The 15,800-nt window shown below is 35.4% G+C and overlaps 2 protein-coding genes across 3 annotated transcripts; both read right to left on the reverse strand.

Moving 5' to 3' along the window:
- Positions 1 to 2,406: 2,406 nt before the first annotated feature.
- LOC130976374 (uncharacterized) lies at positions 2,407 to 4,465 on the reverse strand. Its single transcript, XM_057901224.1, has 4 exons — positions 3,652 to 4,465; positions 3,369 to 3,576; positions 3,156 to 3,285; positions 2,407 to 3,077 (listed from the first exon to the last, which is right to left on the reverse strand). The coding sequence occupies exons 1-4, from the start codon at positions 4,413 to 4,415 to the stop codon at positions 2,788 to 2,790; spliced, it is 1,392 nt and encodes a 463-aa protein (XP_057757207.1). The 5' UTR covers positions 4,416 to 4,465; the 3' UTR covers positions 2,407 to 2,787.
- A 1,853-nt stretch (positions 4,466 to 6,318) lies between these two features.
- LOC130976817 (putative E3 ubiquitin-protein ligase RF298) lies at positions 6,319 to 10,185 on the reverse strand. 2 transcript variants are annotated; one of them, XM_057901740.1, is made up of 4 exons: positions 10,120 to 10,179; positions 9,749 to 9,778; positions 7,480 to 9,529; positions 6,319 to 7,078 (listed from the first exon to the last, which is right to left on the reverse strand). In XM_057901740.1, the coding sequence occupies exons 3-4, from the start codon at positions 9,523 to 9,525 to the stop codon at positions 6,536 to 6,538; spliced, it is 2,589 nt and encodes an 862-aa protein (XP_057757723.1). In that variant the 5' UTR covers positions 9,526 to 9,529; positions 9,749 to 9,778; positions 10,120 to 10,179; the 3' UTR covers positions 6,319 to 6,535. The 2 variants fall into 2 exon arrangements, with proteins under 2 accessions (XP_057757723.1, XP_057757722.1); XM_057901739.1 differs by lacking the exon at positions 9,749 to 9,778 and having other exon boundaries at positions 10,120 to 10,185.
- Positions 10,186 to 15,800: the final 5,615 nt, after the last annotated feature.

The raw sequence follows: 15,800 nt of genomic DNA on the forward strand, positions 1-15,800 counted from the left end.
AATAATGGAGATAGAATGGAGTTGGTGAGTAAGTTGTAACTAATAGCTAATGATATATTGTTTGGCAATAAAGTTTTATATTTAAGTCATAATTTTAATTAAGTTTAATCAAGTATTTTAAATTTATGCATATTTCTCGTCTTTCTATTTTCTTATCTTAGTTATCTTTCTTTTTTGTTATCGTCATTACTGAGAATACCATCACCTTACATTCTTCCTTTTTTTTATTTGAATTTTTTTTTCCTTTTTTTTCTACTTCTCCTCCTCCATTATTATTATTATCATAATCATCATCCTTATTATTATCATCATCTTGTTCTTATACATATCGTCGTTATAGTTATGGTCATTATTATTATTATTATTATTATTGTTGAATTTTTGCTATGTTGATAATATTGTCTGATCTAAAACTGATTTTGAATGTATTTTTTTTCATGATTTTGTCTTGTTTGTGTGCTTATTTTTTAACTGAGTTTATATATCATTATGTAATTTCGGTTCATTTCTGAGTTAATTATGTCATAATTATTACATAATTTTGCTTCATTTCTGAGTTAATTGTGTCGCAATCATTATATAATTTTGGATCATTTATGAGTGAATTAAGGTACATTTGGACTTGTTGTTCTATACAATTCAAAACTCTTCTTCCTCATCTTTTACTGTCTTCTTCTTCTTCTTTTTCATCTTTTTCTTCTTCATCTTTTTTTTTTCATTTTCTTATATTTCTTCTTGTTCACTCTCTTAAGAGGAATAAAATCAAGAAAAGGAGAAAAAAATATCAAACAAAAAAAAGAAGAAATATATTAATGACATTATTTGATCCAAAATTAATTTTGGATGTGTTTTTGTGCATGATTCAGTCTTGTTTGTGTGATTGTTTTCAAATTGAGTTTATGTGTCACAATCATTATGTAATTTCGGTTCATTTCTAAGTTAATTATGTCACAATTATTATGTAATTTCGGTTCATTTTTGAGTGATGAATTAAGGTGCATTTAGACTCGTTATCTTGCATAAATAAAAAATCTTTCTCCTCACGTTCTACTACAATAACAATAATAATAAAAGAATGTCAATGAAAAAAAAACGCAAAAAAAGAGGAGGAAAAAGAAGAAGAGGAGGAACGCGAATTGTTACTAAATTGCTATATTGTACCGATCTTTTTTTTATGGGGATTTATGACGTAACAACTAATTCATTTTTTTAAAAAAATAAACTAAATAAAACTTATTTGTAAAGTATAAGAATTTGATTAGAAATTTTTAAACATGAATTTGATTGAAAACAATTTATAGGGGTGAGTATGGTCGGTTTGGTTTGGATTTAAGGTGAAATTAGAACTGATCAAAATATAATTGGTTCGGTTTGATTTGGGTTTTTATTTTTTTGTGTATGTTTTCGAACCAAATTAAACCGACTAAGAACGGATTGATTTGGTTCGTATGATTGGGTACTCGATGACTTTGAAATTCATAAAAAAACCAAATTTTTATCTTAAAAATTCAACAAGTACAATAAACATGTAACATTAATATAAATAATCTAAACATGTTAAACACTAAATACATTAAAAACTAAACTTATTAAAATCTAAACATATTAATAGTGAATAATCTTACTAAAAGACATATATATATTTTTATTTTTTTATTTAATTATTATATAATTGGGTTTATGGGTTGGTTCGGATTCTGCACCTCCAGAACCGATACCCAAACCAATCACTAACAAAGGCCATTAGTTTGGTTCGGGTTAGACTCGATTACCCGTTGGTTTCAGAACCAATTTAATTAGTTCAGTTTAGATTCGGACAGGTAATCGAGTACCCGCTATCCGTACTCACCCTAATAATTCATAACATAAAAATTTGATTACAAATTTTTAAACAGTGTGAAATTAATTATTAAAAATTGAATTATAAACTACATATTAGAGCTATAAAATACTACCCTAATATATAGACATAATATTTCACGCATATACTTAAATAAGAGAAAAGTTTAATATTGGTTGATTTCTATCAACAGTTGATTAATTATTGACTTCATAGTCATATTACTTTTAAGATAGAATAACACACATAACTACAAATTTGTATATTTAAATTGAATTTTAGTGCTATTATTTATTGCATCATTTTATTCATTTCAATAATTTACCAGCAGTCATGATTGGATTACGTAGCTTCTCCATGTAAGAGAGAAGTCCCTTCAAGAATTAGGTTTGTGGGATGATTGTTGAAGCAACAAATATAAGTGCATCATTGCCACCGATTTAAACATGGGTCATCCTACTATACAAATTGAAGTGGTATAGAAAAAAAAAATTTATAGTTATTTTTAATTATTTTATTGTTATTCAAAGTGGGATCCTACTTTTTTCAATTTCACTTTCATCCCATAAAAAGAAAGATCTGTAAACTTATATATTTACCATATAATTCACCTTCAAACATTAACATCGCCTTTTACAAATACTTGATGATTCTTTTCTTTTGAACTACCTTTTGCAATGATTTGTCAACGTTTATGGACACATTATATTAAAGTGAAGATTCACATGCAATTGTCTTCATATGAAGTTGATAGTTAAAAATTATTAGATGAGTTAACAGATTTGATTAAATTATCATTTAACGATTCTTGACTATCAACTTCACATAAAGTTAACTGCATACGTGAGTTTTCACGATTGGTTTGAATGGTAAATATGGTTATATATGGTTACAAGATACTGCTCTAATTTAAAATCATAGTAAGCATCCCATAGCAGAATGTTATATCAAATTTGTGGCTTGGTTTCAATCAAGTATGATGGTGTTGATTTGCATACAGCAGTTGCAGAAGCAGAACAAGGTGGTGTTCTTATTCTCACAACCTTATTCTTTAGCTTACTGCATTGTCTGTGAGCAAAAGTGTTCATTTTCACAATGTCCACCTTCACAATGTGGTGATCAGAAGTTCCCTTTGAAGAAATCACTGAGTATGAACCTGGAACATATTTGTATGGCGAATTAGGCGAAGCCAAAATGTAATCCACCCTTGTTCCATACTTACATGTCCCCTGCACATCTGTGTCAAAAAAACCATTCAATTTTTTTTCTGTCTAGAATTTTGAGAATCATAACTTAGAGAGTAGATTAGTAGTACTTTGGCCTTTGGCGATGATGACGATTGGTTCGCATTCGCCTGCATAATCCTTTGCATCAACATAGTCTTTTGACTTCATCAAGTTCATCACATCTGTCTTTGGTCTTGGCTTTCCTAGCTTCTCATAGTACTGCATCAGAAAAAGAGGCTCTTGCTTGAGGAGAAAGCAAGTATTTCAATGATTTCGTCATGTGTCTCTGCCTAACAGCTTACCTTAACAATGTCATTCCATCGCTGAGACGAGTAATCAGCTCCACAAAGAGAATTGAGACCTCCTGCCAAGATGTGAGGAGGGTCATTGGAATGGATTATGGCATGGACTTGCTTCATTCTCCAACTCTCATCCAAATGATCAAGTTGAGTAGAGTGGAAATTGATTTCCCCTGCCCATGGCACATCAATTGTGGCCTTCAACACATTCCTAACCAATTGAAAATCAATAATGATACAAGATTTATGAGTATGAGGTTAAAACTTAAAGGGAAGAAAAGAGAACCTGAAATCTTCATCATCAGCAATCTTCTGAACTCTGCACCTCTTAATAGGCCATTTGGATAAGATGGCATTTCCAAATTCTGGTGCCCAACTCTCAGCAAACACATACTTCATCCCCAAGGCACCTGCCAAATCAGAGAGAGGCCTCATCCCTTTCTCTTCCTCAGCCTTCACATCCTGCAGTGCCACCACATCCGCGTCGATCTCCCGGAGAACTTCTAGAATGCTTCTGCTGCTTGTCAACTTGTCAATGCCCTCATACTGATTCATAAGGAAAGGAAAGCACACCGGGGAGCGAGCAGGAACGCTTGTCCCTTCTTTTTCCCTCATTGATGCAAGCAATCTACTGTTTGCCAATGAGATCTCATTATCAGGAAGATTAATTGAAACCTTCAAGTTTGATCTTGGAACAATCTTGCTATCACAATGCAATGGAGATTGCTTTAGTATACTCTTTGGAAATTCAACCATTTTGGAATTCTTCCTGTTGGATCCTCCTTGTCCATGATCCATTTCTGAGACTGCAGGAGCAAGAGAAAACATGGCAACATTGAATGTCGCCACACGAATCGGCCTTCCAGCTTCACCACCATTTGAGTGTATTGTAGCTTTCTTGTCACACTTCCAAAGTTCTGCTCTTGATTGACTCTTGCAGCTCAGTTTCCTGAATCTTCTGATAACAACTTTAGACCTCGGACGCTTCCATAGAGTCCACCATATCTTGGAACAAAGCCGGCCGAGTTTTCCTCGAATCACACTCAGCATCTTGCAACACAAGAAAACTAGTTCCTTAGTGAATTGCTAAAAAAGAATGCTGCAATCTGCATAAGTATTTGGTTTCATCCTAAACACACTTCAATATATTGGAATAAATGGAGACAAAAGTAGGTCCTAGCTTCTAACTACTCCACGAGGGATATGGTGGATAAAAGTCAGAAGAGTTGACAATGGTAGCCATGTTGTTGAGCTTCCTTTTTTTCAACACAAGACAACAAAATCCAACTGCTACGATTGGCAGTGGCAAACAAAACTCCAGTTGTTATATTAATAATTACACAATCAATCATAAAATTGTTAGTAAAATAAATAAGACTTCTTTTTAAGTAGGGTCAACTAATGGATTCTTAATCATCATTGTTTCTTCTTGGTGTTTGTGTTGTATCCCGTGATTTGCAGTCATTTCTGACTCCATAGCCTGATTGATTCTGATTTAAATATGTTGAGAGCTGAGATCTTGCTCCCTATAGAAAGCTATAGTTTAGTTGTAATGATTCTTCTATTTTAGTCTTGGAATAAAATCACACTTTCTTCTTTACATGGTATCTGAGTTATTTTGTAATCATTGGATCCTGCTTATAATTTTTTGAAACAAATAAAGCTTTAGATTATACATTTTTTTCTAATATTTTTGAAGATTTACAAAGGTATTCATATTTCAACTACTAACATAAAGTTGAGACTCACATACAGTTTGTCTTCATGTGAAGTTAATAGTTGAAAACCGTTAGATGATTTGACATATTTGACTAAATTATCATCTAACGGTTTTCAACTATCAACTTTATTTTTTACAATAGATGTAATTATTCCTTACCATATTGTTGAACCATCTTTGCCTGTCTCTTAAAAATTTGCATATGCAGTGTGCTGTGCTATATTTTATTTGGATTTAGTTACTCTATCCAACTCAAAGAAAGTTCATGAATCTGAGATTCATTTTCACTGAACAAGATCAGGTCAATAATATAGGTAAAGAAAGTGAGTGACAGTTAGACAAAATCATAATTCAATTAGCTGTTTTAACAGGAAAACTTAATAAAACACTTTACAAATGATATATTGATAATAACATATAATAAAATATATACAAGTGGCAATGCATACAAAGAAAAAATAGTGTCAGAAACCATGGCCAGCCCTTTAACAATCACAAATAATAAAAATATAATATGAGTTTGATAGTACAACTGTACAAGAGCAGTAAAATAAAAGAGGTTTTAACCTCAAATCCTTGTCATTGATGGTAGTGCTTCAGGGTAGGAAATTCATTTAAATTGATGAAAATCAACGTTCAGAAACTCCACATTACTATTATTCAATTAAATGGATAAGTTAGGGTAGTTAGAACTTTAGTACTTTAGTTTGAATTTGTACTGGTATCTTTCTTTTACTTTTTGTGGATTTTGTATGAGGTATGAGAAATAGTTATATGTTACTAAAATACACTTGATATATGTTTTAGGAATATCATAATCACTCATGTTCAGTTTTGTTTACATAAATTCAAGTAAATTCTCTCTCCTAACTATAATATAAGACTCTTCTTTGGTTATATCATTGTAACTACTTTGAAAACTAAACTAGTTGGTTTTCAAAAGCATAACCAGCTTAACAAGAAAAAGATCTTTCCACCCCTAGCATCAAAACAGCACAAACAACCTCTAAGATTTGGTAATCAATTAGAATTCATTAACCTAGTCAAAACCAGTTCACAGCTCCATGAAAATTAATCTCTTATTCCTCTTGTCTAGTACTTTTTAGCATATAATATCAGTATTGAAAACAAATTATGAAGAACTATGAAAAATTCCTTTTGCACTCTCAATTCATATGTACTGTTGTTTGGTGGTGACTGGTGTGTAAAATATAAAATTGTGATTTTTGTTTACAGAAAGAAAAATGGTGAATTTTGCTTGCTGACTGTAATTCCAAAATTATGGCTTGGAAAATATTACAAGAGTGTTACTTACCTCTATGATCAACATTGACAATGAAAATAAATTAATGTATACATCAAACAAATCTGCATGATTCAAATGCATTATTCTATGCAAGTGAGTCTCACTGACATTATTTAAAACTCTCAACCCACTTAAGCAAATAAATTAAGTATGAGCATAATGAACAGAAATTCGCCGGTGAATGGGACTCCGGCAAGAAGGGCAATCTTGCATACCCTGCTTCTCATGCAGTTCATTGCATGTAGTGCAAACCACCTGATGAGCACAGGGGAGGAACACGACCGACATCTCCTCGGAAAGGCACATCACACATTCCCTCTCTCGTTTCACACCAACCATCAAGGAGTAGTCACTTAAACTAGTAACCAGTTCTGAGATACAAGAACTCTTTGATTCTTCCATATAAGTGCTGTTTTTCATGTCTGTATAGCCGCCGTTGTGGCTTCCATCGATTCCCTTTCTCAGTGCAGCAATTTTGAAAGAGTCAGTCTTTAGCCTCATTTGCGCGATTTCTTTTTGGAGCTTTTGGATATCATCACTGTTCCTTTGCAAATCTATTTCTGCTTTTGATTTGATCATCTCTTCCTTGGATTTTGTGGACTCTTCAATTTGCTCTCTTTCCTTTCTTATAGAACTTGCCTGCAGGAGAAGTTCATCTTTTGCCTTTGCTGCCTGCTCCCATCTAGCCTGTGGTATTTTTCCATTATAATGAGAAGAAGCCAAGTAACAATGCAAGTAGTTCAAAAGTACTCTCACAATTCAATTCATTTTAACATCAGTTATAGTATCAATTTTCTTATGAAAAGGGCAGAGAGAGTATGGAAATGGAACCCTCAAAATTTAAATGAAACAAGAAAGATGCAAGGGGCAGAAAATGATTCATCAGGAGTTATTGTAAGTCTTTTTCTCTGCTATCACAGTTCATCATATGAACATTCATACCATGGTGGAGGCTATGCATTTCTTTAGATTCAAGGTCATCAAATTTTATTGCCACATCAAAGCTTGATAACTAACATTCAGTGTGTTTCAAACCATTTCTACCTCCTTTAGCAACTCAGTAACAACAATTTTGAAATAGTATATACCTCAGCTTGCTCTTGTTGTACTTTAGCTTGCTTCAAAACCTGCTGTAGTTGGGCTAATTTGCGCTTTACCGTCATTAGCTCTTCCTGAAATAAAGATTTCTGCTTCTCCCGTGACTGAAACTTTATTTGAGTCTTCTTTTCCCTCCTTGAGATCTCTTGACAGCTTGTGGCCGATTCTGCCGCACGTAACTTAGCAGTCTCCATCTCTCGCCTCAGCATAGCATTCTCCACCTCAAGCTTCCGGACAGCAGCATTAGCTCGTTCTACCTGCCTGCTTGCTTTGCGCAAGGCATTTTCCATCTCAGAAAGCTTCTTCATGGTGTTTTCCTCAAGAGTTTGCTTCTCTTTTTTTAGAAGTTCAACTTCGTCTTTCTCTTGCCTTAGTGTCTTGAGCTCAGCCTTGTCCTTACTCAGCCGACGAGCAGCCTGCATAACCTTCTGATTCGCCCATTCAGTCCATTCTTGAAGCTGATTTTGCAGCTCTTGTACCCTCGGAATCAACTTCATAATCATCTCATCCTTTCTATCTTGCGGTATCCATTGCCCCAGGGACTTGTCAAATAGTATCTCTGTACAACTATCGTTAGGAGTCTCATTATTGCAACATAATGGCGTTGTAGAAGACTTGCTTTGGGAGCACAATGAAAGAGAAAGGTCAGTATCTGTGGCAGATAATGCAGTTGGGACAGTGACTGTAGGTGTGGTATCTGCTGCAGGTATTAGAGACAAAGTATCCGTTGACCAAGAAACAGTATCAGTAGAATCAGAGCTCACTGTGATGGGGTTAGGATTAAGATTGTCTTGGGTCACATCAACTCCCATTGCCTTACTTATCTTTAAGGATGCACTCTTTAAGCTTATTGCAGTAGCTTCTGAAATGGATTTAAGTTTTCTCTCCAAGATTAAACTACTCAAACCACTTCCCTTTCCTCCTCTTGAAGACCCTTTAGATCCATGTGTCCGACAACCTTTTTCAACATGGAATGACTTCTGTCGAAGAATGTAATCCCTCTTGGAACCAGTGGAATTTACCTTCCTAACACTACCACACTTTTCTTCTAATAGGGGGGACTGAGATGTTCCAACATTACTACATTCAGCATCAACGCTCTCTTTCTCCAAGAGTTCACCAAGAATTTGAAAATTCTTTGAATTGTTTGCGACAGAATCTCCAGCCACATCCGATTTCTCAGTTGAGGAAGCAGATTTACAAGGACTTGGAAGGGTCAATTCAGCACCTTTTGCTTCTATATTTGATTGCGATTCGGGTTGAACAGAAGAACAACCATCAACCATGCTATCACTACCTAAAGGGTCGGTGTCCATTGCACAAGCATGTGAAACATTCATGTCACAAATTAACAGGCACCACATTGCATCCCCGGTACTAAAGAATGGTCGAACCTCCCGAAGCACACAAATTAATTCAGCCAACATGTACTTCTCTAGCTGGACTAAATCCTCAAAACCGTGCTCTTGTGAAGGATCCATCTCTTGTCCATTTCTTAGCAATGATAACGTATTATCAACTATATTCGATACAGTATCTTTACATCCATAACAGATGCCAGACCTTAAGATGGATTTTGTAGCAACTTCTTCGGTGTAGCCACTTGCAACAATCTTTTTTATTGCGCTCTTAAAAATGGTGTCCAAATTGCTCAAGAGAAGTTCTTCCAATTGCACTTCTGTGAGATCACTCCAATCAGCATCACTCAATTCATCCACCTCATGCTCCTCCTTGGGTTGGCTAATCCCAACTTCTGAAGAAACCACAGGACTAGACAATCCAAGTTCAAGCTTCAACGCATTAGAATGATCTTGATTAACACTGCAAGGGTCAAAAACTGAGGATTCCTCATGACCTGCTGTTGTTTCGAATTTTTCGGCAGAGAATTCATAACTAATGCTTTCATGTTGAGGTGAAGGAACAATGTTATTTGGTTCCCCTAAAGGTGGATCAGTTCTGAACTTTCTCTTATTCCTACTTCCCTTCTCTTTGACAGAAACTGAAGGAGACATTTGACTGGCAACCAATGATGCCATTTAGCTGCAAACCAATCAAAGGAACCAAAAACTGAACATTAACAAAAAGTTACACTCAAAATTTAATGCAAAAATTAAGATTGACAAGGAAAATTCAGAGTAGTAAATTACTAAGTTCACAACATTGGATTATAACGCTTTGCAGCAATTCATAGTTAGAAGTTAAAACGAACAAGAGGATTATAATGCATTGCATGTATTCAATAACAGAAAAAATTACTACCTGCAACCTGTGATGTGTAAGTGTAACTTCCTGAAACATTAAGATAGATAAAAAAAAAATAAAAAAAAAAACTTGAATACATATGTATATTATTAATAGTAAATTAATAAAAAGGCACTTCACAGAAACATTGATTCATCAATCTCAGAGTTAAACTAAGCATCCCCAGTTGAAAAAGGTCGAAAATTTGAAGTACCCAGAAAAATTGAGTCGCGTAGCAATACTTGAGATTCAAGCAGTGATCAGAAAAACGATAAAAGAAATTGAAGAAAAAGTGTTCCAACTCAGAAGGATCCCAATACATGTGGGAACTGGGGAAGAAGCATATCAAGGATATAATAGGATTAGAATTCGATGATCGAGAGACATACCTAATGCAAAGCAAGTCTTTGCAACAACCAAGGTAAGTAAGATCGATCTTCGAACCTCGGAGAATCAGAATGGAAAAACAATCCAATAATGTTTCTATTTTATATATATAATATTTTTTTTGCTTTATTTTGGGAGAAAAAAATAAATAGATATTTAATATTTTTTAATTTAAAAATATATAAGTTCAGACTAATTAAAAAATATAAAAATATTTTTCATATTTTAAAATATAAAATTGTTCATACACTGGCCCAACACTAAGGCCCAGGTCCAAATACACCAAAAGGCCCAATCCAAAGATTGGCCTTCGTTATTCACCGACCTCTTTAGAAGAGGTCGGACTCAGCACAGACTTCTTTCCAAAGAAGTCGGGCTCAAGAGATAGCTGGCAGATAATACTTATTCAAATAAGTAACTGCCCCTAAAATCTCTCTAACCACTTCTAGAAGCCATATCCCAACAATCCCTAGATAAAAGGGACGGTTATACACCTAAAAAGGTGGCACTACTTCAACGGTGGTTATTGGATCACCACTATAAATACCCTGACACCCCTCAGGTATCTCTAAGTTCCAATACATTCTAAACCTGCTTAACCCCATGCTGACTTAGGCATCGGAGTGTCTTTGCAGGTACCACCCCCCATCTCTTGGAACACACAACTCGGAAGCAGCTCCCAGACGTAAATCAAGTCGGAGACCACACTCCTCCAGCGCTTGGGCCTCAAACAAGTCCAACCACCGTCCGGTTCTAGGTAAGCCCCGTAACATTGGCGCCGTTGCCGGGGACCTGGAGCTCAACTCTTGATAATGGCGGATGATCAATAACATAGTCAGACAACCACTCGACATGAATAAGATGCAAGCATGTTAAAAAGAAGCTGGAATACAGTTTCTATGGATACCAAAAGAGAAGAAAGCACCGTCCCAAGGCCATTGTAGAAAGCAAACCAAAACGAACTCGAAAGCCAATTGAATAAAAGAATTTTCAATTCAGAAAATTCAATTGGCAAAAGAAGTTACGTGAAAAAAAAAAGACGAACTCGAAAGCCAATTGAATAAAAGAATTTTCAATTCAGAAAATTCAATTGGCAAAAGAAGTTACGTGAAAAAAAAATTGAACTCGAAAGCCAATTGAATAAAAGAATTTTCAATTCAGAAAATTCAATTGGCAAAAGAAGCTACGTAAAAAAAAAAAGAGAGAGGAAAATGGAACGTGACTAATCCCAACCTCTTCGTGAAATAGGTTGGACAATAACATCTGTGCCAACTTACAATCTCGGAAAAATCCATGATACCCACTCATGAAATGGAACAGTTGCATGTTCCAAATACACAGCATCAGCCAATTTGAATGCAACCCAATCCGACAACGGAGTGATGAATCCAGTTTTTTCTTCAGTGGATTCACCTGTCAATTACAACAGTGAATAACACAAAGAATTCTTATGGTACATCTTTCGTTGGTTGCTCACAAATTACATCACTGCCAATGAATATGGAAAGAAATATTCCTGTGGTAGAATTTGATGTTGTTTGCACACCAATAAAGATGGATGTCTTCCAGGAAGAAAACTGGAATCCGATCCAAAGAAAAAAGAAAGTTGGGGTGACAAAGGCCCAGTCTTCATTGGAGGGAAAGATGGTCAGACTTTTCTTCAAAGGTCGGATGAGCCGGGAGCTCACCAAAGAAAATCCGACCTCTTTTAGAGAGCTCATGAAGAAAAGTCCGACCTCTTTTTAAAGGTCAGACTTTACAATAAAGTCGGATGAGTTGGGAGCTCACCAAGAAAATCCGACCTCTTTTAGATCCCACGAAGAAAGTCCGACCTCTTTTAAAGGTTAGACTCTACAATGAGGTCTAAAACCTCATTGCTCAGAAGAATCCGACCTCTTTAGATCCGACAAGGAAAAAATCCGATCTCGTTTTGGAGTCTGTAAAAAATCCGACCTCTTTCACGATCAACTCTACAATGAGGTCAAAAGCCTCAAAGAATATCAAAAAGAGATTCCGACTTCTTTTAAAGATCAGAGTCTACAATGAGGTCGAAAACCTCCAGGCTTAGAAAGAAAATCCGACCTCTTTCCAAGCTTAGAAAGAAAAATCCGACCTCTTCTAAAGATCCAAGCTTATGAACATAATTTGATCTCCTCTGAGGATTCAAGTCTACAAATAAAAATCCGACTTCTTTGGAGAGCTTACAAAGAAAAGTCCGACTTCTTTCTTGAGGTACAACTTCGAGAACCAGATCCCAAGCATAAATGGCCATGAAAAGGTCATACGAAGAAATTTCTCAACTGACAACCTCGTCTTGATCCAAAATGACATCGGACCAAAAGCGGACGAAGAAAAGCCAACACCAAAATGAAAAGATCCAACAAAGTCACTTAAGACTTGAAAAAGAACTACTACAACATACTCAACTTACTCGAAAACAATCTACCTAGATTGTGCCATGTTTACAACAAAAGGGACACTACAGCTAGAAAGTGCACCTTACTCCTTAATGCACACTTTTTCTGACTTGAAGTAATGAGATCCAAAGTGGCGTAAGAAGTTATAAATGCAAATCGTGGTCCGACCTCATTAAGCCACTTGTACTAAATCAAACTGGCAATGGGCAAAGCCTAAAACGAATTGCACAAATAACTTAAGGACAACGTGATCATAATCAAACATCAAGAGGATGTAAACCTGACGTCACAACAATTTGTTTAAAACAAATTGAGAAAGGATGGCGATTTATAAGAATGCCTCCTCAAGCCAAGAGATAAGTATCCGACCTTACTAAGTTGACACAACAAGTATAAAACAAGTTATCCGACCTCCCAAAAAGAGAGTCCAAAATAACTTGTAAAAGTCACATAGCAACAAATAGTAAGATTCAAGAATGGCATGACTGAATACTCGAGTCCGACTTTATGAAGCTCGACCTCGAGTAGGGGCATTGGCTTATCATGAAAGCTAAGTCCAAAATTATTAAAAACTAAAGACAACATTCTACAATGATGCTAGAGCACGAAAGAAGAACGTGACCCCCTTCCAGAAACCTGAGAGCGAACTCAGATAAGGAAAGAGCTCTTGAGACAAAGGATGGCTACGAGATTCGCCGCAAAAGACCTCATCTTGATAAGAAAAAATATCAGGCTACTGAGTTCGGGCGAATGAAAGCTGACAACAAAAAGGATAGGACCCTACAAGATTACTGAGATATTAGGAAAAGGTTATTACAAGGTGACTGACTTAAACAGCACCGAGCTACCAAGGTCGTGGCATGCTTGTAACATGAAAAGGTACTAAAAACGAACTCTACTCCCTGATGTACTCTTTTTCCAACTTCATGATTTTTTCCCAAAAATTAAAGGATTTTTTCTGAAGAAGGGTTTTTAACGAGGCATCGTAGTAGAGACTAAGGGATCATAGATAGTGAAAAACCCTTAGTAGCAATAAAAGTACCTTCGCAAATAAATAAAGATCTTTTATCTCTTATAAATTCCTTCTCGTTTTTCTTTTTTTCTACGAAACGCGCCGACTTAAGCTCGACAAAGCGTGAAAATCCCATGAACCGACCTAGATGGTCGTCAGGATAAAACGACGAGGTACAAGTCGGTGTAAAGAGGTTATAAAAGTCGATCGTAATCAACTCGGAAATTATCTGACTTACAAGTCGGAAAAACCGAGAAAAAAGGAAACGCATCGCAAAAATAACCTAAATCATAAGAGCTCAATAAATCAAAAAATTGAGTGTAAGGAATATCAAAAAGAGATCAGGAAACCTATTGAAAGCACTAAGGCAAAAGGCTGTCCCGAGTTGTTAAGGAAAACTTAACTTAAAGAAAGGGACAGTCAGCCAAGAAAAAGGTTTTTCAAAACAAAGATCAAAAAGGTTTTTTCTAAGATTACTGAAATCTTAGAAAAGGGCTACTACAAAGTGTCTAACTTCGAGGGTGAAAAACTACCCAGGTCGCAACACACCTCCAACATAAGGAGATAAAACAATTCCTTATGAAAATTGATTTTCTACAATTAACACACACCAATTGAAGCTCGATAAACCGCGAAAATCACGGGCAGATCATATAGAAATCGCCTGGATGAAGCGACGAAGAACCAATTGGTGGAAAGAAGTTACATATGCGAATTGGAAAGAAAACACCTCGAAATAGCTCGGGCCAAACGGGTTGAAAAAGTTGTGTTTAGAACAAGTCGCAAAAGTAACTTAACTAAATATACCCCTTGAGGCATAAATACGATCTAACAACTCGATCCACACGGATAACAAATGGATCGTACAAAATCTCAAGCCCACAATCTCATCTCTACAAGTTCTAAAAATAAACAACCTAGTCGTATAAAATGGAACACTTTCACAAAAACAAGTTGTTCCAAGAAAACTCGTTCTAGCATTCACAACAACATAAGGATAACTTGGATTAAACGAGTTATGCCAGTCAACCATATTTTCAACGAAATTGTGTTAAGCACAAGTCGTGTCTATCTAAAAGCAAAGCTTTAAAAGTGATTTGTATCAAAATGAATCACTTCAACCAAACGACTCGTATAGAAACGAGTTAAAAAGGAAGAATTGTAAACGTTTTTGAACAAAATCGAAACGTAAAAACTATCCTCCAAAACAACTTGGATAAAACAAGTTGTATCATACATAAGGACGACAACCTTGTAAAAACTAGAAAGGGGAGGGAATAAGCATATAATCCCTTCACCTAAGGCGCCAATTTATGCTCGACAAAGCGCAAAAATCACGAGCTGGCCTTTTCAATGGTCGCTCGGATAAAGCGACGAGGTATAAATTGGTGTCCAATAGTTATAATACGGCTTGATGATTTAAAACAACTCAAGCCCATGAGTTGAACAAAATCGAGTAAAAAATAACCATATGATCTAAGTAATTTAAATTGCGCAAAACAACTTGATATATAACGAGTTGTGCTTCAAAAAAATGACTTGTATAAAAAACAAGTCATCTAGAAAACTCAGAATGAATGAGTTCAACAAAAAAAGGCTTCATTCGAAAATCCTTTCTGCTTGATTGCTCGAGTCCGACTTCATAAAGCTCGACCTCGAGCAGGGGCATAATGGATAAAGCAACGAAGTCCGATGGTTATAAAGATGATCTGATAGTTTAAAAGGACTCAAAATAAACAATTTGTACTTGAAACAAGTTGTGAAGTCCTAAAAAACAGCTCGAATTTAAATGAGTTGTATGAAATTAGATCAAGAAATAGCCACGTTTTAATTAAACGATTTGAAATGAAACAAATCGTAAGACCTCAAAACTACTCGCATCGAACGAGCTAGATGAGGTTATACTAAAAAATAATTACGAGTTTTGAAATAAACGATTTGTATCAAAACAAGTCGTAAGAAATCAGAATAAGTTTCAGAAAGGTGATTTGTATTAAAACAAGTCATGCATCCTCAAAACAGCTCGAACTGAACGAGTTGTACAAAATTAGGATAAGAAATGTTTTCTGGTTAAGCACGATGTGCTAAAACCAGTCATACAAAGCCTACAAGTCTTAAATAACTCAGAAAGAACGAGTTGTACCAATCAGTCTTAGAAAAAAGACTTGGCCAAAAACAAGTCGTTTAAAGAGGGAAAAGTATTTATAGCACGCCAGGGGCATAAGGGTAAATTGACGCGATCATTAAAGAAACG

Source organism: Arachis stenosperma, chromosome 4 (genome assembly GCF_014773155.1).
Source record: "Arachis stenosperma cultivar V10309 chromosome 4, arast.V10309.gnm1.PFL2, whole genome shotgun sequence".
NCBI classification, from domain to species: Eukaryota; Viridiplantae; Streptophyta; class Magnoliopsida; order Fabales; family Fabaceae; genus Arachis; species Arachis stenosperma.

What these genes read in the sequence shown, in the direction of transcription:
- LOC130976374 (XM_057901224.1), bottom strand. Translation starts at nt 4,415, where the DNA reads ATGCTGAGTGTGATTCGAGGAAAACTCGGCCGGCTTTGTTCCAAGATA. An exon ending in GATGGAATGACATTGTTAAG is followed by an intron (nt 3,286 to 3,368) that starts GTAAGCTGTTAG and finishes TTTCTGATGCAG; the next exon opens with TACTATGAGAAGCTAGGAAA. An exon ending in CATCATCGCCAAAGGCCAAA is followed by an intron (nt 3,078 to 3,155) that starts GTACTACTAATC and finishes TTTTTGACACAG; the next exon opens with ATGTGCAGGGGACATGTAAG.
- LOC130976817 (XM_057901739.1), bottom strand. Translation starts at nt 9,525, where the DNA reads ATGGCATCATTGGTTGCCAGTCAAATGTCTCCTTCAGTTTCTGTCAAA. An exon ending in TACAACAAGAGCAAGCTGAG is followed by an intron (nt 7,079 to 7,479) that starts GTATATACTATT and finishes AAAATACCACAG; the next exon opens with GCTAGATGGGAGCAGGCAGC.